At 40.9% G+C, this 24,779-nt stretch overlaps 1 protein-coding gene across 19 annotated transcripts in view; it reads right to left on the bottom strand.

Annotated features, from left to right (window-relative positions):
* The window catches only part of TCF4 (transcription factor 4), a 343,442-nt gene that overhangs the window by 37,139 nt on the left and 281,524 nt on the right, over positions 1–24,779 (bottom strand). For 16 of the 19 annotated variants that reach the window (XR_014161417.1, XM_081881482.1, XM_081881470.1 and 13 more), the window contains 7 exons: positions 20,722–20,827; positions 18,506–18,639; positions 15,163–15,295; positions 9,082–9,149; positions 6,777–6,855; positions 4,198–4,274; positions 578–781 (listed from right to left, as the gene is read on the bottom strand). Coding sequence is in view for 18 of the 19 variants with exons in the window: in XM_081881482.1 (XP_081737608.1) it covers positions 578–781; positions 4,198–4,274; positions 6,777–6,855; positions 9,082–9,149; positions 15,163–15,295; positions 18,506–18,639; positions 20,722–20,827 (801 nt within the window). In the remaining variant the exon portion in view is untranslated. The remainder of the gene's footprint in view (positions 1–577; positions 782–4,197; positions 4,275–6,776; positions 6,856–9,081; positions 9,150–15,162; positions 15,296–18,505; positions 18,640–20,721; positions 20,828–24,779) is intronic. The other 3 variants (XM_081881477.1, XM_081881479.1, XM_081881475.1) reach the window with 1 other exon arrangement.

Raw genomic sequence — 24,779 nt, 5'->3', positions numbered from 1 at the left:
TTGAGGTGCCAGGCAAAAACATTCCTTTTTCTCCAGGCCTTTGATTTTTAATTATCTATGGACTTTCTTGATGGGTGGCATGTTTCAATCTCGTTTTTTTCAAAAATAAAATTGTCTTTTTTATTTTTTTAAAAATGCTGGTTTTTATGTGTCTGCCTGCCTGTCTGTATGTATGTATGTTCCTTGCTTAAAATATTGTAAGTTGCTTTGAGTTGCTATTGCAAAAAGCGACTAATGAAGTGAATAAATTATAATGATATTAATAATAATAACAAACAATTCGGAGAACGTTGATTCTACAACCACAAATATATGCAATATGAAAGCAATAGGTGTCTTTAAAACACATCCAGAAGAGGGCTAAATGGATCTGCATAATATGAGTATGTTTGAAAACCAATTAATTGCACCAACAATATTAGCAAGGTATCATGTTTATAAGCTCAGAATGGCTACATTTTGCCCCAGTTAAGTGCCTGATAAAAAAAGAACAATGTAAAAAAAATCCTAATTACTTCACTGTTGCTGTTGGTATTATTATTATTTTTAAGAGCAGTGTTTAATCTTTATAGCTTACCATTAGCGAGTGTCTATTGGCTGAAAGAAGGCCTGTCCCATATCCTGACCCAAGACCTCCCATTGCTCCATTATGAGAGGGCCCTATTAAGCCATGCATGTCGCTATGACTACCGGGCATGGCAGTTGAAGGCCCCACTGCATGATTCCGGAGAACATGAATAGCATCATCCAGTCTTTCCAAGCGGTCTTCAATCCGGCTTTGCTGTTTGTTTATGAAAAACAAATCAAGAGAAGCATCAGCAAATGTGAAGGGCCATTTAATGCTTGAGACAAAACCCACAGAGATTAGGAACCCCACACTTAAAAATAAAATAAAATTCTATTGCTTCATGCTGGCAGGGGAAGGGGGAGAGATGGGCTGCTTCTGAATTTGCATTTACATTATAGACACATTATGGGTTGAATCTAAAGTTACTCCAGCTCAGAGAAGACACAGTGAAATTAACTGACCCAAGTTAGTTATATACATTAATTTCAATGGGTACACTCTTAAGCAGGACTGATATATATAATGATATAGAAATTAAATATTAACAATAACAACTTTGGACACAACCCACTGTCTTATATAAAACAATGATACCAAAACTGTTTCTCTAGGGAACCATGCAAGTTCCATTCACAAAAAAGATAGCTTTCATTTTCATGGGCAAAACAGTTTCATTGATTCCTCATGAACATAACATCTGAAGTACATATGTAACCTTCTGGTTTTGAAACATTTTGCATCATTCAGAAATACCTAATTGCTGTGACAATTTAAAATGTTTAAATACACCGGGCTGCAATCCTATATTCATTTATTCCCTTGTGGATTTGTTAATATCAAGTTAAAGTTAGTTAGGTTGTGCACTGTGACCTACATACAGCAAGCATTGTTAGGGCCTATTATTCTCATGCAACCAGAGAAAAGGGTAAGAACATATTTGGCTGCCACCCATTTCCCTGTGGTGCTATGGGCCCAAATAACTTTCAGAACAATTGCACATTAAACAGGTTGACCACATCAGTTGCACAGCTAGATTGAGATTAAAACACACACTCATGTACCGATCCCCCCAAAACAAACCCTGGGGTAAGCTGTGTCATTCACCTTCACCAACACTTATATACAAACCCTGACCTGTTCTTAGGAGCAGCCTCATTACCACTGCATTATTTCACTATCTGGAGCCAGAAAGAGCAGTGCTATTGATTCTTAAGAAGCTGAATGTCTGCTTCACTGAGCTACTTCCAAGGGCCAACTTTCACTGCAAAATGAGGTGAAGCAGTGTGTTGCTTTGCCTATTCTGCAGTTCGTACCAGAATTCCCAAGGGTGCTTCTGAAGTGGATCACACAGGCCTGGTTCACAACATGCAAATGTGAGAGCTCCCAGAAAGGATCTCACAGCAGCTTAGCTGCTCCCTGGTCTTTTCTACTGCCATGCTGAAGGAAGCCAAGGTGTGCCTTCGTGTGCTGTCCAAACTGGGGCTTTCGGTTGAGTTTTATCCTCACTAACTGCAACCCATAGCCAAGAACAAACTTTGGCTGCAGCTAATGGCTACTGAAGAGAGAGAGCATAACCACTAGCCCCAGTTTGGACAACACACTAAGCCAAACCTTGGCTTAGCATGTTGCAATAGTGAGACTTACTGGGGTGGAGCAAATTGTTTGTCAACTACTCTATGGGAGCCTGCACATTCTCATTGTTCCTATGAGCCATATTTTGGCTTCCTGCATCATGCAAATCAGGCCTTTGCAACCTTAAGAAGGCCAGGCTGATATTAACATATTTATTTACATTATTATATACCAGGGAGTAGAGAATCTAGTGCAAGCTATCTTGCACATAACACTACTTGCACTTAATCGTTACCCTTCTCTACTCCATGCCATAAGCTATGTCTTGTTTTTAATTACTTTAAAAACCTTTTGCTATGCAGCATTCTGGGTATTTGGGGTATGGTTTTGTTATTATTCATAAAATTGAAGTCCATTGCTTTTTTTTTCATGGAACTAGCTGAGGAGTTCTTTGGATCTCTGGCATATTAATGCCTTTTTCTTACCATCTAACCAGGGAAAAGAGAAAAAACTTTGACTATTCTGGGGAAAAGGCCATTTGCAGAATACTAAGCTATAGGTAAAAAAAAGAAATCCAGAGCAATCTTCATCACTATTTCTTATTGTAACATTATTCTTGTGCTGAGATTACCATGTTAGTTAGATGACCTCAAAGTCAACTTTTTCAGACTTGCTGGACACTCTATGACTTATGGGTAGCTGAATATGGTGCCCTCAAGGTTTTGTTGGACTACAACTCCCATCATCCCTGACCGCTGGCCCTGCTGGCTAGGGTTGATGGAACCGGAGGGCACTATGTTGGGTAACTCTTGCATAGGTGAAGGACACCAACCAACGTTGAACCTCCTCATGAAAAGTACCTACCATGGGAACCTCAATAAGATGCTGATGAGCTGCAAAAATCACCCAGTGGCAGAAAGTGGGTTATCTGGAATTTACTTAGAACCAGATAAACAATGCAGCCACTGACACTATGCATGCTTGCAGGAATATCATCTGGAAATAAATAATATCTGACATTTCCTCATGACAGCAGCATTGCATCCTTAATAGCTAGATGCTATAATTCATAATACTTCTGAAGTCGACAAAAATTCCGATGCTGAACCTGAGTTTTCCAAGAGTCTGCATTATGTGGCCATTCCTGAAGTCCTCAGTAGTCCTCTGTCCACCCCCCCCCCCCAAAACTGGGAATCATTTGTTTCCTATCAGCTTTTCTTTCTTTTTTTTACAGTTTTCCTAGACGCTTGACTTTTATTTATTGTGTGTTTTACACTGCTTAGTTTTAATTGGTGTGATACAGAACTGTGTTTTGCTTTTAATCTAGTTTTCATGAAATTTTATTGAATGTTCTTATACTTTTATTGCTTTTATGTAAACCACTCAGAGATTATAATTATCTTAACTGTTGTTGGTTTTTTAAAAAAACAAATGAACAAATAAATAAATAAATACATTCACGATCATTGATGGCACATCAAAAGTATGCTCATGCTATGATCCTTTACCTCCCCAACTAAGCTGACAACACAAAAAAAGGTTGAAGGTTTTATTAATTATAGGCTGAGTGACTTCTCTTACCCTCCCATTTAAATAAACTCTCTTTATCATTTCTTTAGTATTCCATAATTAGAATCTTCAGTGATTCCACTGTCATAAACAAGTGCAGCACTAATACACAATGCTGTTTTTTTTTCTACCAAATGCCAGCCTATCCTCCTTCAAATTTGCACCTCTGTACCATGTATGGCATCCCTACCTTCTGCATCAAATTCTGCATTTTGTGCCCCATTTTTCATGTGTTCGTTTTTTTGCCACTAGTTATCAGCTAAGAGTGCACAAGGTGGGGGTGGAAGTATCTACAAATATTTAATGGTTTATGAGTGAAGTTTCACACCACCCAGTATGGAAATGGTCAGAAGGACTGTGAAAAATCCAAGGACATTGCAAATCACCAGCAAAAGGAAAAACCTGTGTTAGAAAAGTGGGTGAGAAATGGAAGACGTAGACAGCAGATAAAATACTAACACCAAGGAGGTCACCAGTCAAAAACATACCAAAGAGTGTAAGGGACCTTCATAATTGGGAGATGATGATGCTTGCCCTCCATTCCTAGACCAAACAGCTGTGCCTGCTAATAGTAAAATGGGAGTTACCATTGGAACTATGCAAACAAAATGCTTCTTTTTAAAAAAATGAATAAATATGGAGACATGTAAATGCTTTCTCCTAGATAAGACATACAAAACAGACTTATGGAGAACTTTCAAAATATATGCTGATTAAGGAGAAGAAAAAGTACCTTTGTAGCAAATGCCGACGATACATGCTACAAAGGTTCCCCAGATTACTCGCTGACATGCAAACTCTCACTGACTGTACCTACTAAAAGCTGCATCAGGAAGAGAGGTGTCACCAACTGAAGCAAGAATCAATCTCTTAAAAAAGTGCTAAGGGGACTGCTGGACTGTGCCATAATTCTATAAATGGGAGACAGTATCACTGAATCATCAAACCTATGGCAAGCTGCTTCGTTTTTTAAAAAAATTAAGAATTCCATTCTTCTGTTCCACAAACTCCATTCATTTCAATGCACTAAATAAAGGGAAAGTTTCTGGTACACTGTGCCTATCTGCACTGCAATTTTCACATTTGGTTACTGGCTCTCAAAAGTATTAAAAGAAGCTGCCTTTTTATTTGTGTCATTCTATTCAGCCAGCCAAACTCCCCACCCCCCTCTCATTTTTTTTATTGCTCTTAAGAGTGAAATACAAAAGGGTCAACAGGGTAATGTATCCGTTTCCTAATGAAGTCACACTGAACACTCAGGGATCAAATGTTGTTTTGGAAGCTCTTCCTTACAGAATGTGCTTATGGAGATTAATAATCTGGATATTCACAATGTGACTTTCCCCTTCTATGACACTACTGGCTTTCTGAATAACAGCAGAGCCATCAACATTTTTTTCCTCTAGACTATCTATGGCATAACTTGACACATTCACTAATAACTTTTAGGATGCACATGGAAGCAAAATCAGAAATTTCTAAGTCTAAATTAAGGGACATGGTCTAAATTTACAGAGGTTCATTTGAGACCTTTAGTATAATTATTTCACTCTGGAATATTTATCAAAATGTGCCATTTCGGAAAAAGATAAAAACAACTGTTATCAACCTATACTCTCAAGGTATTATTTTGATAAAAAATTATTTGTTCAAGAAGTTCTTCTTTTCTCCTCCATTATATTTATTTAGACTGCTTGATTCTCTTGATTTTGACAGTCAATCTGTTGCAGCATGTGCTAGTAAAGTAGCTCTGTTAATCCTGTATATACTTACTTGGGTTATCTACTCAGCATCCACAGTGCAAGCCTAACCTCACTTACCCAGGAATAAGTCCCACTGAATTCAAAGGGGCTTATTTCTGAGTAGACATATTTGGATTGCAGAGGAAGCTATCCAATATCATGCATTGCTTTGCCACTGCCCTCATACCTCCCTTGTAATAGGATGGGGCTCGCCACGGGAAGATGTGAACAATTAAAAAGGAGATTTTTGCATTGCAAATAACTGAAGCATCTTCCATTTAGTCATTCACTTCACTCTGCAATGAAGGGATTTGCCGCCTTAACTCTTGAGTGTGTGGATGGGCTTCTGAAAACAGGGAACCACAGTTGGGGCATTGCTCCTTAACTAGGCTTCAGATGACTCTCTGAGTCCCTTTCAACTCTACACCTCTATGATTCTATGTGTAAAAAAAAATCCCCGCTACATATTTCCTATCTCATGTAGTTCTCATAGTTCTCATGTGATAAACACATGAATTCAGAAAGCATATGAGTTGTCCCTAGATCTTGGGATATTTTCCAGTTAAGATATATCTTCAGCATCTTAACCATCCAAGCTCACTCTTTACTTAAGAGAAGCTGAGTAAGGCTGAGCACAGTAGAGATTATCTAGCAAACTGGAGTCAGGCTATACTCTGACTGCCTGGTGAGGTAGGGGAATAGCAGAGCAAGGAGTTGATAAAATTTTGCTGTTTAGAATGGAATGGGATGCACACCTGATTTGTGTAGCCTTGGCAAATTTCACACTCTTGGGTTCATCCTCTAGGATCAACTCACATGACAATGGGGGGGGGGTCCCTTCAATTTTCTTGTAATTAAATTATCTTGGGAATTCAACAGCAAGTGTTAGGATCACCCATTAGTGAGGAAGACTGCTAGAAAACTGATTTGTGGCACAACGGGGGGGGGGTATGTCTCAAATATATCGTTCCATCAATACAAGTACAAAATTCAGATTGTGTGTATTATTAGGAACATAGGAAGTTGTCTTACACTTAGTGAGACTATTGGTTCACCTAGCTTAGTACTGTCAACACTGGCTAGCAGTGGCTTTCCAGGGTTTCAGACACAGTCTGCCAGCTCTAGCTGGATATTTTAAACCTGGGATCTTCTGCATGCAAAGCTTGAAAACAATGACCAAGCTATGGACCTTCCCTAGTATTAAGATGGTGAATGTTTCTGGGACAATTAAGCTCTCCTACCTTGCAGAGAAGGGCTATATTTAAGGATCTACTACTTTCTACAAAACCAAAATGTTCAGCAAAGTAGAATGTTAACCACTATACCTGAGAGAGAAGGGGGAGAACCAACAGGAGTTGAAGGATTTGATGAAAAGCTGTTGTTGGTGTGATCTGGAGAGTAGATCTTTAAAAGATGATAAAGAATTATTCTAAACCCATTCGTTAATGGATGCAGACAGACCTATGGCACTTCTATAGTTAAGGAAGGGGAAAAAACCACACCACCTCTGCCTCCTTATAACCATTAGCCCCTAAAACACGTAAATATGCTGTGAACAGCAACATGACAAAAACATCTTGAAGAACCAGACAGTTGTGCTGAAGGGAAAGTTCTAATTGTCACAGGGTTTTATCTTTCCTTATCGTTTGTAATAGTTTTAATACTCCTTACAGTCTGCACTATGGTTGAAATGTATTTTACACAATGCTTTACATATGAAGGTTTCAGAGTTATTCTATTTGAAGCTAAACTTATTTTAACAACTACAACAGAGTGAAGATTTAGGAAGCAGGGGTATAAGTGGGCCATGTTTATTACAGAGAGCTCTAAAGCAGGGGTAGCCAGGCTGATGACTTCCAGATACTGCTGGACTACAACTCCCAACAGTCCCAGGCAGCACGACCAATACTCAGAGATGATGGGAGTTGGAGTACAGCAACATCAGCAGGGCTCTGCTCTAAAGAATAGTCCAGTTGCTACACCTGTTAAGTAGATTTTGCTACAGGCTATACCTGTTGAGAATGAGTTATATTTTATATTATTCAGGTAAGACCCACCAGATATCGCTCGATACCAGGAACAGGTGAAACTTCTTATGACACGGTTAGATGGCATAGATAATTGATTCTTATTTCAAACAATTATCCAGTAATGGGCAGCATGCTGGGAACCCATGTTGGCGACCGTTTAAGCTGCCTATATGTGAACTCTTCCTCTGAGTTATGTATAGGCAATTAAATTAATTAGCCCTTGATCATCTTCCCTGTTAAATAAATGCCTCGGGGCACCTGCTAAATAACTTTTTTTGGGGGGGGGGGTACTGTATCCATCTATCATACAGAAATTGTGATAAACCCCCAACCCCTGGCTGTTTTTGTAACACATGTTAGCTGGACACAGAAAATGTCAAATTCTCATGAGAACTCAGTGGAATCCACTCTGCCCAGAAAATTTAAGTTGCAGTGGTGGTTCTTTTAAAAGTCAGCATACACAAAGTATTGCGGCATTAAGAGATGACTGCCCAGACCTTAAAACACTGACTTTTAAATATTAACCACTGCAAAGAAACAGACTTGGGGGGCCTTTAAACATTACCAAGGCTGTGCAGCTGCTTTCTCTAAGGTAGCAGAGAGTAGAGCATTTTTTAAAAAACTCCCAACATGTGAACAGAGGCTGAAGAGAAGCTGATGGCGCAGTGCTTGACCACAGAATCGGCACAACAGCGGGCGGTGCCAATTCTGAAGGGAGGACCCAAGCTATCGGCCCCCTTGCCCGTATGAGTGGGTCATGAAAAATGTGTGTCAGTTGTGCAGGAGTTGCTTGCAGAAAAGCAGCTTGAGCACAGTTAGGGCAGTGTTTAAAGGCCCCTGAGGTTTGAAAGGAAAACACAAAACGGAAAGCCAAATCCCTTCCCAATGAATCCTTTCTCTGGCTCGCTGCTCAAATTACATTTGAAAGTCACAGCTGTACTCATTCTTGTGGAGAGGATTTGTGTTAAGGACAACTCTGGACACAGAGCGTCCAGGGTGCGAGATAAACACACGTATTGCAGCTCCAACTTCGAGGGTATGACTGCTCTACAAACTTAAATGGGATTCACTGTCATGGCTTCCTCCCAAAGAACCCTGGGAATCAATTATGTGATGCAGAGCAGGAATGTTCATCACCCTGACAAGGAACTAAAATCCCAGAGTTTCTTGGATGAAAATACATAACTGGAACTGGGTGAAAACTGGTTTAAGTTTGTAGTGGAAGTGTGCCCCAGATTTTCATGCACGTGAATACATGAGAAGCCACCCTGCCTTTCAAACGTAAGATGAGAAGCAATACTCAGAAACATTGTTGCTATTGAGTTTTCATGTCAAGTGAATGGAAGACTGCAAAGCAAGAGTTGGGCATCAACAACTCACCCCAAATTATCTACATTCTCCAGAAATCTTCATATATATATATATATATATATATATATATATATATATATGCAACATCGCTACAGTATTGAAAAAAATTTATTTTAGCTAGCAGTGATGAAATCTATCCCACATGGTACTCATGTTCCGAAATATTTGGTAACTGTTTCTGACTCAAGTCTATGCTATGCAAGTGATCCCAAAGTGAATATTTCCTTACAGATGCAAGTGCTTTCCCCAGTGCATCGCCTGTCTGTGAACTTCCTGCTGCTCCACTTCCTCTGTTTGCTGAAAAACAAAAGAATGAACATAAAAGAAAGGCAGGAAAACAATCCCATTTTCTATTCTTGGTGCAGGTATCCATAATTCAATTGCATTTTAATGCTAATTGCATTGCGTGAACCCTTTAACTAGCATTAATTCTCAAACATACCTCAAGCACTGAATCGCCTTATGTGTGCTGCACACCGGAATTCCACACCTGAAGGATATACTTTAATTTTCCCAGAGGACCCTACCTACCCCATCAATTCCATGGTTATCCCTGGGGAAGATACTGGAGCAGGCCTTGGATGCATTCTCTCTTCCCCTCCCCTCTGTTCATAGAACAATTGAAGAGGATGTTTTGCAAATAACTACAACTTCTCCTACATAGTAATTCACTTCTCCCTGCAATAAGGAGACACAGAGGTCTTACTTTACTGCCTTCACATTTCCTGCACTGCATGGGACAGCACAGTCTAAGTCTATTGACACAGAGTAGCCAACAGATGCCCTCCAGATGTTGCTGATTCCACCTCTCATCTGCCCCAGCCAGTATGGCCAATGGTTAGGAATGATGGGATTTGTCATCCAGCAACATCTGGGGGGTACCACACTGGCTATCCCACAGAATGGACTGAATTGCTGCCTTCACCCCATCTTTATTTATATCAGAGAGACAGGCAATCCTAGATCTAGAGTCATTCAGAACACTCGAAACAACTAGGGAGGTGGGCTATTCCTGATTTCCTCCTCTGGGATAAATTGAGCACAAACCCTTTTTCATGAAAACTTGATATGAAGCAAGCTAGCAGTCTGTCATGAAAAAAATGTAAGCTCTTATTAAATAAAATAATTTATTTTAGCGCAAAAGCTAAAAAAAGCATAAAAATAGCATAAAACTTGGCGAACAAAAGGTTACTTCCGCAGGTCCCTTTTCCTTACTTGAGTTGGATGTTATTATCAAGCGGGCTCTAAAAATTCAACAGTTCCTAGGATCCTATGCTCAATGTATGTCAAAGAGATAAAACTGGAATTTTTGTTGGGTGGTCTAAAGGCCCCAGGGTCCTGGGCAACTCTAAATGACTCATGTGTCTTTAAGCAGACATCAAGTAGATAGTAAGGATAGGACAGCTCTCAGTTGATTCTACCTCTTTTTAAACATAAAACCTCCCATTTATTGACCAGATGAGACTCCATGCCTTCAGGGCCATAGGGCAAAACATAAAAGACAACAAGAATCCAGAGCTGGGAAACCCACCTCCCAAATACATAAAAATAACCATCCAATTAAAATCACAGAATCATGGACCACTGGTGACACGCAGGAACCAGGAGTAAACTTGATTGATTTTGAGTGGAGTGCCCTATCTGGGTGGATGGAGCAGCCAAGTAATTTCGTTGTCCCTGAGAGGGGGCAATGACAATAAAGATATTATTATTATTATTATTATTATTATTATTATTATTATTATTATTATTAAATCTTCTGCCTTCCAGATTTATGGGCAATTACAATGACACAGGGGCAACTGATAAACACTGAGCCCTTATTATTTATTGTATAATCCTACATTTTATTTTAGAATATTTAGTACTGTAACAGTGCAATCCTAATAATGTACAGTGGTACCTTGGTTTACAAGCATAATCCGTTCCGGAGGTCTGGTTGTAAACCAAAACAGGTTGTAACCCAAGGCGTGCTTTCGCCAATGGGGCCTCCAAAAAAAGGGGGTTGTAATCCAAAAAATGGGACATGCACTTCCGGGTTTGACGTGGTTATAATCCAAAATGGTTGCAAACCAAGGTACAAGTGTATTCTCAAGTGCAAATCCTACTAAGATCAATAGTTCTTAGGAAGTTTACAGCATAAATAACTTTATATTAAACTGCATGTTAAATAACTTTAAACCTATTTCAGTTACAGATAGGTAGCCGTGTTGGTCTGCCATAGTCAAAACAAAATAAAAAAATTCCTTCCAGTAGCACCTTAAAGACCAACTAAGTTAGTTCTTGGTATGAGCTTTCGTGTGCATGCACACTTCTTCAGATACACTGAAACAGAAGTCACCAGACCCTTCTATATAGTGAGAAGGTGGGGAGGGGTATTACTCAGAAGGGTGGTGGGAATGTGTGATTGGCAGATAGCTGTGATGAGCCTGTTGACGACTCTTAACGACTGCAATAGGTCTTACAGGAAAAAGCAAGGGGTGAAAAGGTGAAAAATGGCTTTGTCATGTATAATGATCTCATCACCTTTTCACCCCTTGCTTTTTCCTGTAAGACCTATTGCAGTCGTTAAGAGTCGTCAACAGGCTCATCACAGCTATCTGCCAATCACCCATTCCCACTACCCTTCTGAGTAATACCCCTCCCCACCTTCTCACTATATAGAAGGGTCTGGTGACTTCTGTTTCAGTGTATCTGAAGAAGTGTGCATGCACACAAAAACTCATACCAAGAACTAACTTAGTTGGTCTTTAAGGTGCTACTGGAAGGAATTTTTTTATTTTGTTTAAACCTATTTGGCTGTCTATCTATAGTTCAAGGTACCTTATCACGAAGTTTCTGGCTATGGTCTTGGAAGCAAAATAGCCAAGCTAGATGCTATTCTGAAAAGCTCCTCCCGCCCATCTTTCCATGCGAATGTAACCATAGTGGGAATGACTCCCTGCAATCTAGGTCCTGATTGGGAACTGGGATGCCTAGGAATGCAAATCTGCTGACGTGGAAATGTCAAGGATCGGGACCACACAGCAATGACATATTAAGAAGTTGAACGTATTTGGGAAGGGACTCAGTCATTCTCCGTGAGGATATAACTGTAAGGTATGATATAGTGATTAATCCTGCACATTTCTGGCATAATATCTAAAGGATTGTCCCTTTCCTGTCCCCTCAACCCCATATATGTTTGTTTATGAATCTGCCTGTTCTCTTATGGTCCTCTGGTGAGGCCTCTTGTGTGAAGGTTTGGTGGGAATGTGTTGTTAGAGCATTTTCTCTGTACCATCCATTCTGTTGCTTCCCTACTGCCAGTCTTCCATCACAGCCTGAGGATATGGCTTTTTAGTGAATTACTGAATAATCCATCCTAGGCCTTTGGGAGGGGTTGAAGAGTGCAATGACCAATTCAACTATGATCATTTATAACGTGCTTCAGAATCTTAACTGATTTTGTTTATTTAAATTATGATTCTCAACAGGTGCATTTGACCTTGTTTTTTATTGTACAGTGGTACCTTGGTTTAAGAACAGCCCTGTTTATGAACTATTCGGTTTATGAACTTCGCAGAACCAGAAGTAGTATCCTGGTTTGTGAACTTTACCTTGGTCTAAGAATGGAATCCGAATGGTGGAAGGGCACCGGCGGTAGGCGGGAGGCCTCATTAGGGAAAGTGCGCTTCGGTTTAAGAACGATTTCAGTTTAAGAATGGACTTCTGGAACAGATTAAGTTTGTAAACCGAGGTACCACTGTACTATGTTTTAATGATATTGATAATAAGGTATTACATTAGTAAGATATGAATAAAAAGGCTTGATTTTATTCAGTCCTAGCTCTTTTTAGATTTGCTAAGCTTTGAGTTTCATGGCAACCTTCCTATATTATAGATTTGTTCCCACCTAATGCCTTCTTAATGGTTGCTTTTATGCTTCACCGGAGCCACTTTGGGCACCTCCATTTTGAGGGAGAAGGCCCAACTAATTTTTGGAAGAGCTCTGGCACGAATCTTTTTAGGATGCAAGTATCTGGTATATGCCAGTACTATGTATAAGTAAGTACAGTGGTACCTCGGTGTCAGGGAACTGCCATCAGTGCTGGAGGGAGATAGCAAAATCCAGAGGGATTCCAGAGAGCGTCCCGGTATTGGGAGAGGCAGCCCATCTTCTGGGGAAGAGAATCAGCGTAGCACCAGTGGAGAAGGGGGGCAGATGGGTGAAGCAGCGAGGCGGTCCCATGACTCCTTGCCGGGAACCAGCAGGGAGAGTAGGGGTCCTCCGCTGCCTATGCCCTCCTTGTGCAGAAGGCTTTCGTGCAGAGAGAGTAGGAGGAGACTAGGTGTCAAAGAGCTTCTTTGCTGGAATAAGTTTAAGAAACGCCCACTGACAGATTCTGCCAGCAATTGAGACAGCCACGGGTGAGTGGCTGTCCGGACAGAAAAGGTTCACTCAGGCAACCCAGCCAGGTGTTTGCACCGGCTTACGCACGAGCAACCCCTAGAACCATTATACTCGGTTTTCGAATATAATACATTCTGGAAGACTATTCGGCTTCCGAAACATTTGAAAACCGAGGTGCAAAGGGATAATTTCAATTTCAGTGGAGAAAATTGAAAAACACGCAGTGGAAGCCGTTCAACTTCTGAGACGCATTTGAAAATGGAATGGCATTTACTTCCGGGTTTTTGGCGATCGAAAACCTAAATGTTCAGCTTCCGAGATGCTCGAAAACCGAGGTACCACTTTACTTAATATGTTCCTTGCTGAATACCAGAAGCCCCTTAAGTATTGACATTCCACCAGCTTTTGAAGGAACACTTGGTTTAGGCATTGAAAATGTTTCTTAACCATTTTAATTATGATGCTTTTCAACCAGTTTGTTTTATTAGATATTTTGATTGTGGGTGCCTTTAATGCATTGATGGAATTATTTTGTTGTGTACTTGAATTAGGAATGGATTTTATAATTGATCTTATACCTGTAAACAGCTTGGAAGTCATTCGGCATATGATGGGTAGACTATATAAATTTAATACTACTAATGCCAGGACCCAAACACCTCACTATGAAAGCTGGTCTCAGATTGCAACCTTCTCAGGCATGTAAAATGTTGACAGAGTAAACAATGTTGATGCAACCTAGAAGTGACTCTGATTAAGAGTATAATAAGATCTCTGCTGGATCAGACCAAGGCCTATCCAGCCCAATATTCTGTTCTCATGGTTTAGTTGAGCCAAATTATATCTATATCTATATCTATATATTTGACAAAGCAGATACTGTGAGTTAACAAGCAAAACTCTTACAACCCGGCATCAACTTCCTGGATGGAACACAAATCTCTGAGTTGCACAAAAGTTATGGTTATAAGACTTAAGAAAGAGAACGGAAACTTGGGTCAATTTGATATTTTCACTCTTCCTAAGATAAGAAGTACTGACACAGCAGGATAAAAATTCATGTCCCTCCTGTGCCATATGACAGTTTATCACCCCACTGCACTGGAAGCTTAACACGCTTGTAAAAAAAAATAAAATCAAGTGCAGTATTATGTGACTGTTCTAATAATAAAATCACAGTAAAACCAAGGCCTCAAGGGAAAGCACACATAATGTTTCCACTAAAAAGCCACATACTGCCATGCGTCATGTCATTCAAACATGTCATTTAAAGTGAGAGTAGAAAGCAGGATTAATACATGAATGAGGGAGATATTCTGGAGTAATCTTTAGCATATGCTGCATTAAATCTCTTCTGGTAAGTGGCTGACTGAATGCCACATAGCTTTGAACCTTTGAAAACACATGGGTAATGCTATGCACAGACTTAAGCATCGTTTTCAGTTAATATCCTCACATGATCCACTCAGGAAACTGGAACTGTTGTGTTCACAGCTCTTTAGGACATCAGCTGTTGATACCCATGGTCTGTGAGAGTTTCTCTCGTCCAGAGAGAAAACTCATTGTGCATGTAATTTTTTAAGGCATATCCGTAACGTGAATAAAGCAAACACTTTTTTGGGAGGGAAGGGGAAATAATGGGGAAATAATAAGGCAAGTGGCTGTGGTTGTAGTATGTAGAGATGAAATTCTAGTTCCAAAGAACTTGACAAGAGGTGAGCCTTGTGCAGCCATCTGTGCAGCAAGGACTTTAACCACCCACACCGTTTTAGTCATAATATATTCGAAAAGCATAGAGAAGCAATCCTTTCTGATGACACAACTGATGAAACATTGCCCCTTCCCTCTTGCAGAATCTTGTGGGAATCAAAGAGAAGCTTGACATTCCTCAAGCATGAAAACAGCTTGTCAACTCACCCATTATGCTATCTGTCCCATTTGCGGGTGGTGTGCAGGAAGAAGCACTGTAATGGGTTGTGCCACTGCGATGGAAAGTGGACATTGGAGGAAGACTGGAATTGATGTCTGCTGAGGAGTGTGATGGGTAGCTCTGTGGTAGAAAGCATAACGAGAGAACATTTCAGTCAGCATTAGAGCACGTTAACAGCTGGACCTCTGCATTTGGATCACTTCAACTTTCTTTAAAACGTGTGGGGACACAGCTTTCTGAGCAGATATATATTTATTAAGATATATGATATAATAATGCACACATATCTCACAGCAGGCATGCTGCAGATGAAAGGACATGGGGCTCTGCAGGCTGCCTGTGTGAGCCTAGTCTCCTTTAGACATGCCCCAACCTCCCTCTTCCTATGCGGTTCAATTAAATAATTATTACATATATCAGATTTTATTGGGGTTTCACCATTTCAGACTGACTTGCAATGGTAAGCACAAATGCACACACCTACTTCACCATGAAATTTCTGGCGATGAGCCTGGAAAGACTGCTGGTGGAAGACACTATGGAAAGAACCAAAATTCCTACAGAGCACTAGTTCAGCCTTCTGTAGGGAGTTCACCAGAGAGCCATTCCTATGCCATTGTTTGATATAAAGTTCCCAGATCTGGTGCTCTCCATCAGTGTGGGACACCGGACATTAGAGGTCGCTAGGTGAATCCCACCATAGACGTACCCTCCTGTATGCAAAGGACTAGCACATATAAATATATGGGCTTTTGTAGCCTCACATCCCAGAGACTACTCTTATCCCATATACAACAGATGGGCAGCATAAACAATAGAAATGTTTGTCATGTTCCATTTTGAAGACATGAGATGTTTACAAATATTTATTTCTATTCCGCTCTATCCCAAGGTGATTGCATGCTCAAAGCCGCAATATAAAAATAAACTCTAAGAGACATCAACAAAGATATATGCCCATGACTTGCAACAAATTTAAATGATGTGTGATCCAGCTAAACTCAAACCTATTTGTCAAAGCACTTTCAAGTCCTGTTGAATTTGGTGGAAGAGAATTAAGCATGCACCTAACTCTTGTGCAGTGCAGTGCAGTGCAATCCAATCCAATCCATGTTTACTTGGGAGCAAGATCCACTATGCTCAGTAGTTTGTTGCCTCGTCAATGCTTCTGGGATTTCAGCCCCAGTGAACCAGTGGGATATAAAAGGGGGTTAAACTTCAGCTGCATCATGTCCACAATTTGCAAGGATCATTTAGCATTGTGTTAGGGCAGCCTTTCCCCAACCTAGTGCCTTCCAGATGTTTTGGACTACAGCTCCCAGTGCTAGCCTGGGGCTGATGGTAGTTGTAGTCCAAAATATCTGAAGGGCACCAGGTTGGCTCTAGCTGGGTTAGAGCTGATACACTGGTTTCCTGGTAGGAGGGTTACATGGTGTTAATGCACCAGCTGAGCCACTTTGCGTCTCCTGCTAGTGCACCTGCACCATGCCTACCTCCCTGCCACCTCCCCTCTCAGTAAGGAACAGAGACCCAGCTTCCAAGGACCTAGTGCAATGGCTTTGCCCCACCCAGCAACCTGTTTCTGCTGACCACAGTTGAGGAATGTCAAAAAGAAGTTGTGTGCAAAACGTAGGTTGATTCCTATAGAGTGTTTTTCTTTTTTCTTCTCTTGCGTAGCTTAACACACTGGTCTTCAACTGGTGGGTCGTGGCCTGATCCAAGGTGAGTTGCAACAGGCACACTACCACCACGCAAATGTAAAGGATTTAGAAATGGGTCCCCCAATGCATGTTTACAGGTTAAAAGTGAGTCCTGGGTTCTCAAAACGTTGATACAGTGGTACCTCTGGATGCGAATGGGATCCATTCCGGAGCCCCGTTTGCATCCTGAAGCGAACGCAACCCGCATCTGCGCGGGCCACGATTCACCGCTTCCGCATGTGACGTCATTTTGAGCATCTGCGCATGCGGCAAAGCCCAGAAGTAATGTGCTCCATTACTTCCAGGTCGCCGCGGAGCGCAACCCGAAAATGCTCAACCCGAATCTACTTCAACCCGAGGTATGACTGTACCTGGCTTAACAGATTTATTGAGTTGTTATGCTGGAAATTGGAAGATCTGCATGGATTTTCCAGGAAGATTCTGCCCCCTGGCTCCTTCTCCCACTCATGGATCTGCTCTGCTGTGACAGACCAGCTCCATCAGGCCTCTTCTCTCTCACTTGTCACCTGGGAGCAGCCATACCATCAGGCTGCCTCAGTGGGGGAGATGGGAAGCAGGGCTCATTCCATCAGCTCTGCCAAAAGACCAGCTGTATCAGGTACTTCCTACCCCTGAATTGTGCCAGCTGTTCATTATAAGAAGAACTGTTTAAGTACAGGTGCCTGAGTTTGATTTTTTCGTCTTCCCTCCCTGTCCCTTCTCCCTTGTGTGTTGTTGTTTTAGATTGTAAGCCTGCAGGCAGGGGCTGATTTGTTTTAATTGACTGCATGTAAGCCACTCTGGGAGCCTGTTGACTGAAGAGTGGGGCACAAATGCTCCAGATGAATGAATGAATGATCTTTACTGTTAAAAGTAGTGTGCAAAAACACACAAAACCAGCTCAAACTGGCACCAGTTTCCAACAACACTCCTTCTCAGTATGCAATTATAAGCTCTTTTGCCTTGAAGTAAGTTAGATGGCTATGATAGCACAGAGAATGAAAGTTTATTTGTTCTATTTATAAACAGCCTCCCCCCATGCTATTTATTACTTTTTTATCTACAAACCCTACTAATAGCCCCCTTTCCCTTTCAGGACCTACCAGGGCACCAAACTTCTTATTTCTTTTTAAAAATCCCCACTGGAAATAAAAATAAAATTAGCAAAGGAATGCACAGAACATTCTACATAATGATGACCACTTGCATGATAATTTATAGAACAGGGAAAAAAGACATTCTCAAACCCTCTCGCCCATCTCAGAAATAGCATGAGCACAACAAAAGCCCTGCTTGTCTTCCATGAAAATGTTACCAACATTTTCTTTCCTTTCTAATTTTCAAATGAATGTTGTTGGGGTTTTTTTTAAAAGTAGTAGAAGATGCCATTTTCAGAACAGCACTCTCACACATGCACAAAGAATGATGCTCGTGCAACAGGGCCTTCCTCTGTTCCTCTCTGAAATGGCCCTCAATATTGGCAAGCGGAAGGGAGTTGGGAGACCAACGCTCCCCCCAAATCAGCATGTGGGGGGAGGAGAGTGTGGAGCATTCCATCTGACAAAATGAAATGTTTGCACAGATGGAACATACGTTATAGCATGATGCTGAAATCCACTCATAGGCTTACCAAGCGGTCATGAGGATGAAGACTGCAATAGCTACTGGACTGTGGAATATGAGAAGAATTGCCCAGCATTCCGCCATAACCAGGCTGATTCATCCCACTGGAGGAGCTCCACGGATCACTGCTGTGATGACCGTCTGTAAGACAGAAAAGAAAAATAGGCTTCTCTGAAGGCTTGGTTACCTAACATTCTGGTGTTGTGTTTCCAGTAAATGTTAAAATTAGCATTCTAATAAGGTCTGGTGCACACCTAATGCTCTGCTGCGTTGGGTAGCAGTTTACGTTAAAAGATAGCAATCGCAAATGGGAAGAGCTATGTATCACCCTTTTGCTTCCCAAGGGCTACACTAATTTTATATAAGTATGTGCTCATGATTAAAAAAAAAAGTTTGCTCCAGAGAAAAGCAAATGACATCTCTTGAATCACCACCAATTAGTCACAGGTCTTATGTGCAAAGAATTTCCTATAGTTTGTTGTGCTATCTTTATCTAAATCCTAAATACCTACGACCTATATTGTTACACATTTTTGCTAGGGTAAAAGAGGAGCTTAAAATAGGGTGTTATTAAAATTTCTATGTGACCCTTCCTCCCAAAGGAGTCACACAACGTCATAAATACCATCCACACTATAATTAAAGCATCTAAAATTACATATCTAAACAATATAAAAACATGTAAAAAATGGAATTCCTCCATATTCAGGCAGTATTCACATGGTGAACTGGAGCGTTTCCATGACATTTATTCAATAAAGTGAATATTGTACATGTTTCATTTTTTTTTAATTTATAAAAAAAGCCAGACAAAAGTTAACATACGAATGAGCAGAGGACATATTTTGACCACCTTTACCAATCTTTGGATGGAAGTATAACAGAAGAGCCTTGGAGGCGGGGCCTTTTCTGTGGAGGCATCACACCTTTGGAATGCCCTCTCTGGGAAAATATTACAGGCTCTTTCTGCTTGTAGATGGGCCCGTGGAAAAAATGTATCCAGACAGGCATTTGATGGGCAATTCTAACTGCTTTTATGTGGCTGTAGGGAACAATCCTAAATCCTAATCCATGGTGCTAGAGATTAGGATTTAGAAGAGGTGGCCCTCTGCCAGGCTCTGCCAGCAGAAGTGCTACTGCAGGTGCCTCTGCTGTGCCCACTGAAGGTGGGAGCTGTCATGAAGTTGGAATCCTGCCACTGGTGGTCTGTGTAAGGCTCTGAAAGAGGAAGTATCACGGGGGGGGGGGGGGGCGTGCGGAGAGAAGCAGGGCTAGCGATGGATCTGCTGGAGCTGGCATATTAAAGATCCACCTCCACCTTCTGCCCTGATTGGCAGGTGCTAGTTCCAATTGTCACTGAGGCTGAGTTTGGATTGCTCCATCCATCTTTGGAAACTGCTGTCTCTTAACGCTTACGTTTCTAATGCGTGTGCATTCTTTTATTTGCGCATTTGGGCAATAATACCATTCTGGTTTTGCAGTTATTATAGATGTTAATCCCACTGCTGGGTGAGTAAGGATTTTCTTGCTTTATAACTGATTATTGTGGATAAACACTTTTAGTGTGCAGTATTGTTTTAATGGATATGTTCACTACGTATATTTTGTTCTTGCATTTTACTTTGGTTATGGCAAGTGACAAACTAAACAACAATAATATTTTGCATTGTTTATATGGTTGTTTAGGTTATTACATGCCAGTGTGAATAAAAAGGTAGGGCTGAAATGAATGAAAATGTATACATGCCTAGCATGTTGTCCTGTCGTCTCTCAAAGCAACAGGGGAGGCTGAATAACTTTGTAGAAACATAACAAAGGGAGCAAATAGGCAAGCTATTCAGCTTTATTTATTTCTAAAATGTGCATGAAGTTTAATGCTTTAATTTTAGGACATAAGCCTAACTGTTCAAGTTTGCCTTAGGGTACATGACATTTAAACCTCAAAACTGAGGAATATCAAAGGCATGAGTGACCTGCAGTATTCAAAAGGAGAACCAGGACTTTCAACAATATTTCAGGGCTAAGTCGTTTAGGATTTTAAACAGTAATGTGATCACCTTGAATTGGGCTTGGAAACGAATTGGCAACCAACACTGCTCATACAGTGGCCATATGAGTTCGAAAGGGAACCCCACCTAGTAAGCTGACTGCTGTTTTTGACCCATTTCCTACTGGTTCTCAAAATGCATGCACAGCAAAATCCCATCAACAGCACCACCTTACCTTGCATGAAGAAGGAACTAGGAAAAGTGCTGGCTGCTGGTTTTGAGGATGGATAGCCTGGTGAATCCCGATTGTAGTCGGCAGTGCTTGCAGAAGGGGCATAAACCTACGGTGGAAAAAGAGGAGAAAAGAATTGCCTTTAGTATTCCACCAAGAATGACTGCACTTGAAACAAGGGGGTTAAAAATGGGATTTTTATCCCTATTTTTTATTCAGCACAATCCACTTCATAACGTTAGACTCCATGCTTCATTTAAAACTGAAATAGGAAAAAAACACCATAGCTATTTGTAACAGAGAATGTTTTAGGCCTGGTTCACACTAAGGTGGCAAACTAGAGTTTGGGCTGTACAGGTGGGATCTCACATTGCTGAAAAATTAACATGCTGGAGAAAAGGTTAGGTTAGGTTACCCTTCTCCCCGGTATCTGGTTTGCTCTATGGAGATTTCATATAGTCAGGGGAGCATTCAATCGTGTGAGCAGTCAGAACAGTACAACCCAGGCATGGGATGGATATGAAGATGCCTTGCATTACACTAAAGGATTTCAACCTGTTCTAGGTGTGCCCTCAAATCTCTCTTGATTGCTTCCTCATCCCTGGAGATCTCTATGCTCTGCCCCATCCTATCCCGCTAAGCATGAATTATGCAGACGGGAACTCAGTTGGTTAGAGAGTGGTGCTGATAGTGCTAAGGTCGCAGGTTCGATCCCTGTACTGCACAACTGCAAATTCCTGCATTGCAGGGGGTTGGACTAGATCAGGCACCCCCAACCTGTGGCCCTCCAGATATTTTGGACTACAATTCCCATCATCCCTGACCACTGGTCCTGTTAGCTAGGGATCATGGGAGTTGTAGGCCAAAACATCTGGATGCCTGGACTAGATGTTCCTTGAGGTTCCTTCCAACTCTACAATTCCATGATTTTATAGGAGGAAGAAGCTCCATCTCATGAGCGGAGCTCTTAGCACTTGCGCTTCAACCAAATCACATATTTATCATCTGAGAGAGAATGCAGCCCCTGACTGGCATGGCTGACCCGCATAGGGCATTTGTTAAGGGCAGCTTCCTGACTTTCTTACAAAACTCAGAGGAAAAATATGAGAGGGAGTTGCGGGAGCCACAAAATAGAAACAGAAATCTGGTGTGTGTGTGTGTGTGTGTATGTGTGTGTGTGTGTGTGTGTGTGTGTTTCAGCATATGCAGATGTGCAGGCAGACTGTACTCCAGAGTGTGGGGTACACTCAGTGGCATCACTAAAGGGGTTTGAGTCTCTGAAGTGGGGTAAACATAGAAAAGAAACCCACTGCTAAAATGAGTGATATCTGCCACGTCTGCCTGGCTGCAAGCTCTCTGCCCAACATATGCACGGTGGAACTGTGATATCATGGAGTTTAACATAATTTTACAAAACCATTGAAAGTGCTATATTGTGTGGAAATATGCAGATTTCATACATTAGAAGAGGAACAATGGGAGAAGTTAGGAAATCAGCCCTTTGTTCCCATGACTGAAAAATTGAGAAAGCAGTACCAAGCATATCCTGGGATGCTAAACTCCTATGATCTTTGGTCTTTGCTGAGAAACTTAAAAGAACCATTAAAAATTGGGATAGGCACAAGACCACCAAGACAGCATGCATGCACTTTAGGGGGAAAACCCTGCTTTTTAGTACTTAGCGCATTTGGCTGCTCAATAAACTTAGCAAGTATGCCAAAAACCTAATTTACTTAACATTTGCTTACTAATACAACAAAGGTTTTTCTAGCCATCTCTTCACAAGGAATAAAAACAATCTTATTCATTTTCTTGCTTTGATTTGATTTAAGCAGATATCATTTTTAAAAATTTTATTAAATGCCCAGATTTTGTTGCCATTATTTTTTTAAAAAATGCAGTTTAATGGACAGCATTTTTATTTTTGCATTTTATTTGACTTTAATATATGCAGATATCTGTATATTTAATATATATATGTTCCTACTTTTTAAAGACCTCTCTACTCCAGATGGTCAGGAAGACCAAAACATCCCCATCATCTTGATGAAAATGGATACCTTCCTGCCTCCATTTTGAAGCAGGCAGCAGATCACAAAACTGGCAGGGAGCCTACTCTAACATTCACACGCCATGGCAAAAGGAACGAAATTTCACCAATACAATGCAACAGCAATCAGAAATGGTAGAGAAGGGGAGGGGGGAGGTATCTTACAAAACATGGCAATTTCCCTCCAAGAATGAATGCCTGAAGCTAGAAGTCAAATCCTGACAATAACAGTGAAGATTAATGAATCGTTATTTTGCCGAAATCTAGTAAATAAAGAGCTGCACCTCAGTGTAAACTCTCTTACAGGGAGATTTTCCCAGCATGCAAGGTAATTTTCATAGGATATCATATGGCACAAGGAACTGGCATTACCTTGTGTGCTGTTGTCGTAGAAAAATGCCTTATAAAATTTCTTTTTTAAAAAGTAAAAATATATATGATATATTATACGAAATAACTCTTTCCTTCAGAAAGAGTAATCACATCAAGACCAGGGGTAGTTGGTGTCGGCTGACAGAAGTTGGTGATGTCATTTTTAATGTTTTATCCATTATGTTTTGTTAATTATTTATTAAGCAATTTTATTATGTACATGAGCCCAGAGGCCAATTCAGCTTTTTTTTAGAACTAGAAATGCTACTATTATAATTACTATTTATGGATGCAATAGCATATGGTGAGTGGAGGACAGCCCTTGTGCCAACGAAATTCCCTGAACCGAACCCAGATCCCCTAGATGCAGTTTAAAATCACACCAAACATTTTTATTTGGGATTAGCTGGACAGCCAAGGCTTGCTGCAAATACAAGTTTTTTTTTTTTTTTTTTGCTTTCCTCCAGTAGGATGGCGTTTGCAATCCTGCACACACTTACCTGGCAGTAAACTCTATTACACCTAGTGGCACCTTAGCTCTGGTTGCGTGTTCTAATCCTTGTAAAATTAGGATTGCGTAAAGGAGAGTGGGAATGGCTGTGCTAGCCCCACAGTTCCCATCACCCTCCAGATGTTTTGAGGCAAATAAATGCAGTGGCCTATTTGCAGCAGCATGGGCTTCCCTTGGGAGAAGGCTTGTCCTAATCTGTATTAGGAAGCTCGCATGAACAGAAAGATTGCTTGTTTCAGAAGTTATCCGGGGACAGGAAGGGCTAGCATACTCTCCTATTCTCCCTCATCGAGTGATGGATTAAAACACCTGAATAGAGTTGCACTTTTGCATAGATATGCATCCAGCTAATCTACAGATGGGCCTAGGGAACCACAATGCTGAGCTAGGTCAACCAGATTCTCTAGATTTTCAAATTACGTCAATCAAGGATATGGAAGTGGCTCATTTGGAAAGGATACTCTCCCATCTGTTTTTCTGGAGGGGATGGTTGCTCTCTCTCTCGTTGGTGTACTTGCTTTATTATGTGATGGGGAATATGAAGCAGTAGAACAATTAAGCATTAGTCATGGTCTAGCATGCTAAACCATGGTTTAGTGCAGGCATAGGCAAACTCCACCCCCCCCAGATGTTTTGGGACTACAACTCCCATCATCCCTGACCACTGGTCCTGTTAGCTAGGGATGATGGGAGTTGTAGTCCCAAAACAGCTGGAGGGCCGAGTTTGCCTATGCCTGGTTTAGTGAAACATGCCTTAGCAGGAAGAAGGTTCCATGATCCTCAGACGTGTGTGCATTCAACAGCTGTTACTTTCATTTTCCATGAACCTTGGTTTTCTGGATGAATGATCGTGGTTTATCACAAACTCTGGTTAGTTTAAACAAGCTGGCTTAAGCAACCCATGACACAGCAAAAGTTCCTATAAGTTTTTAACTGTCTACCTACCCATAACAGAATTCTCAGTATTAAAGGGGTGCTCAATTCAAAATGCCTCAGTAGATCAATGCCCCCAAACCCAACACTTTTTTATTTCAATGTTTCTCAAACTTCCAAATAGTTACAAAAGCATAAATAACCCAAAAGCATAAATATTGGTCTGGTGAAACTATATGTACTAGGAAAGCTTGC

This window comes from Podarcis erhardii (assembly GCF_964252035.2).
Source record: "Podarcis erhardii genome assembly, chromosome: 11".
Lineage (NCBI taxonomy): Eukaryota > Metazoa > Chordata > Lepidosauria > Squamata > Lacertidae > Podarcis > Podarcis erhardii.
The sequence above is the reverse complement of the archived record's forward strand: the minus strand, read 5'-3'. Positions and strand labels throughout refer to the sequence as shown.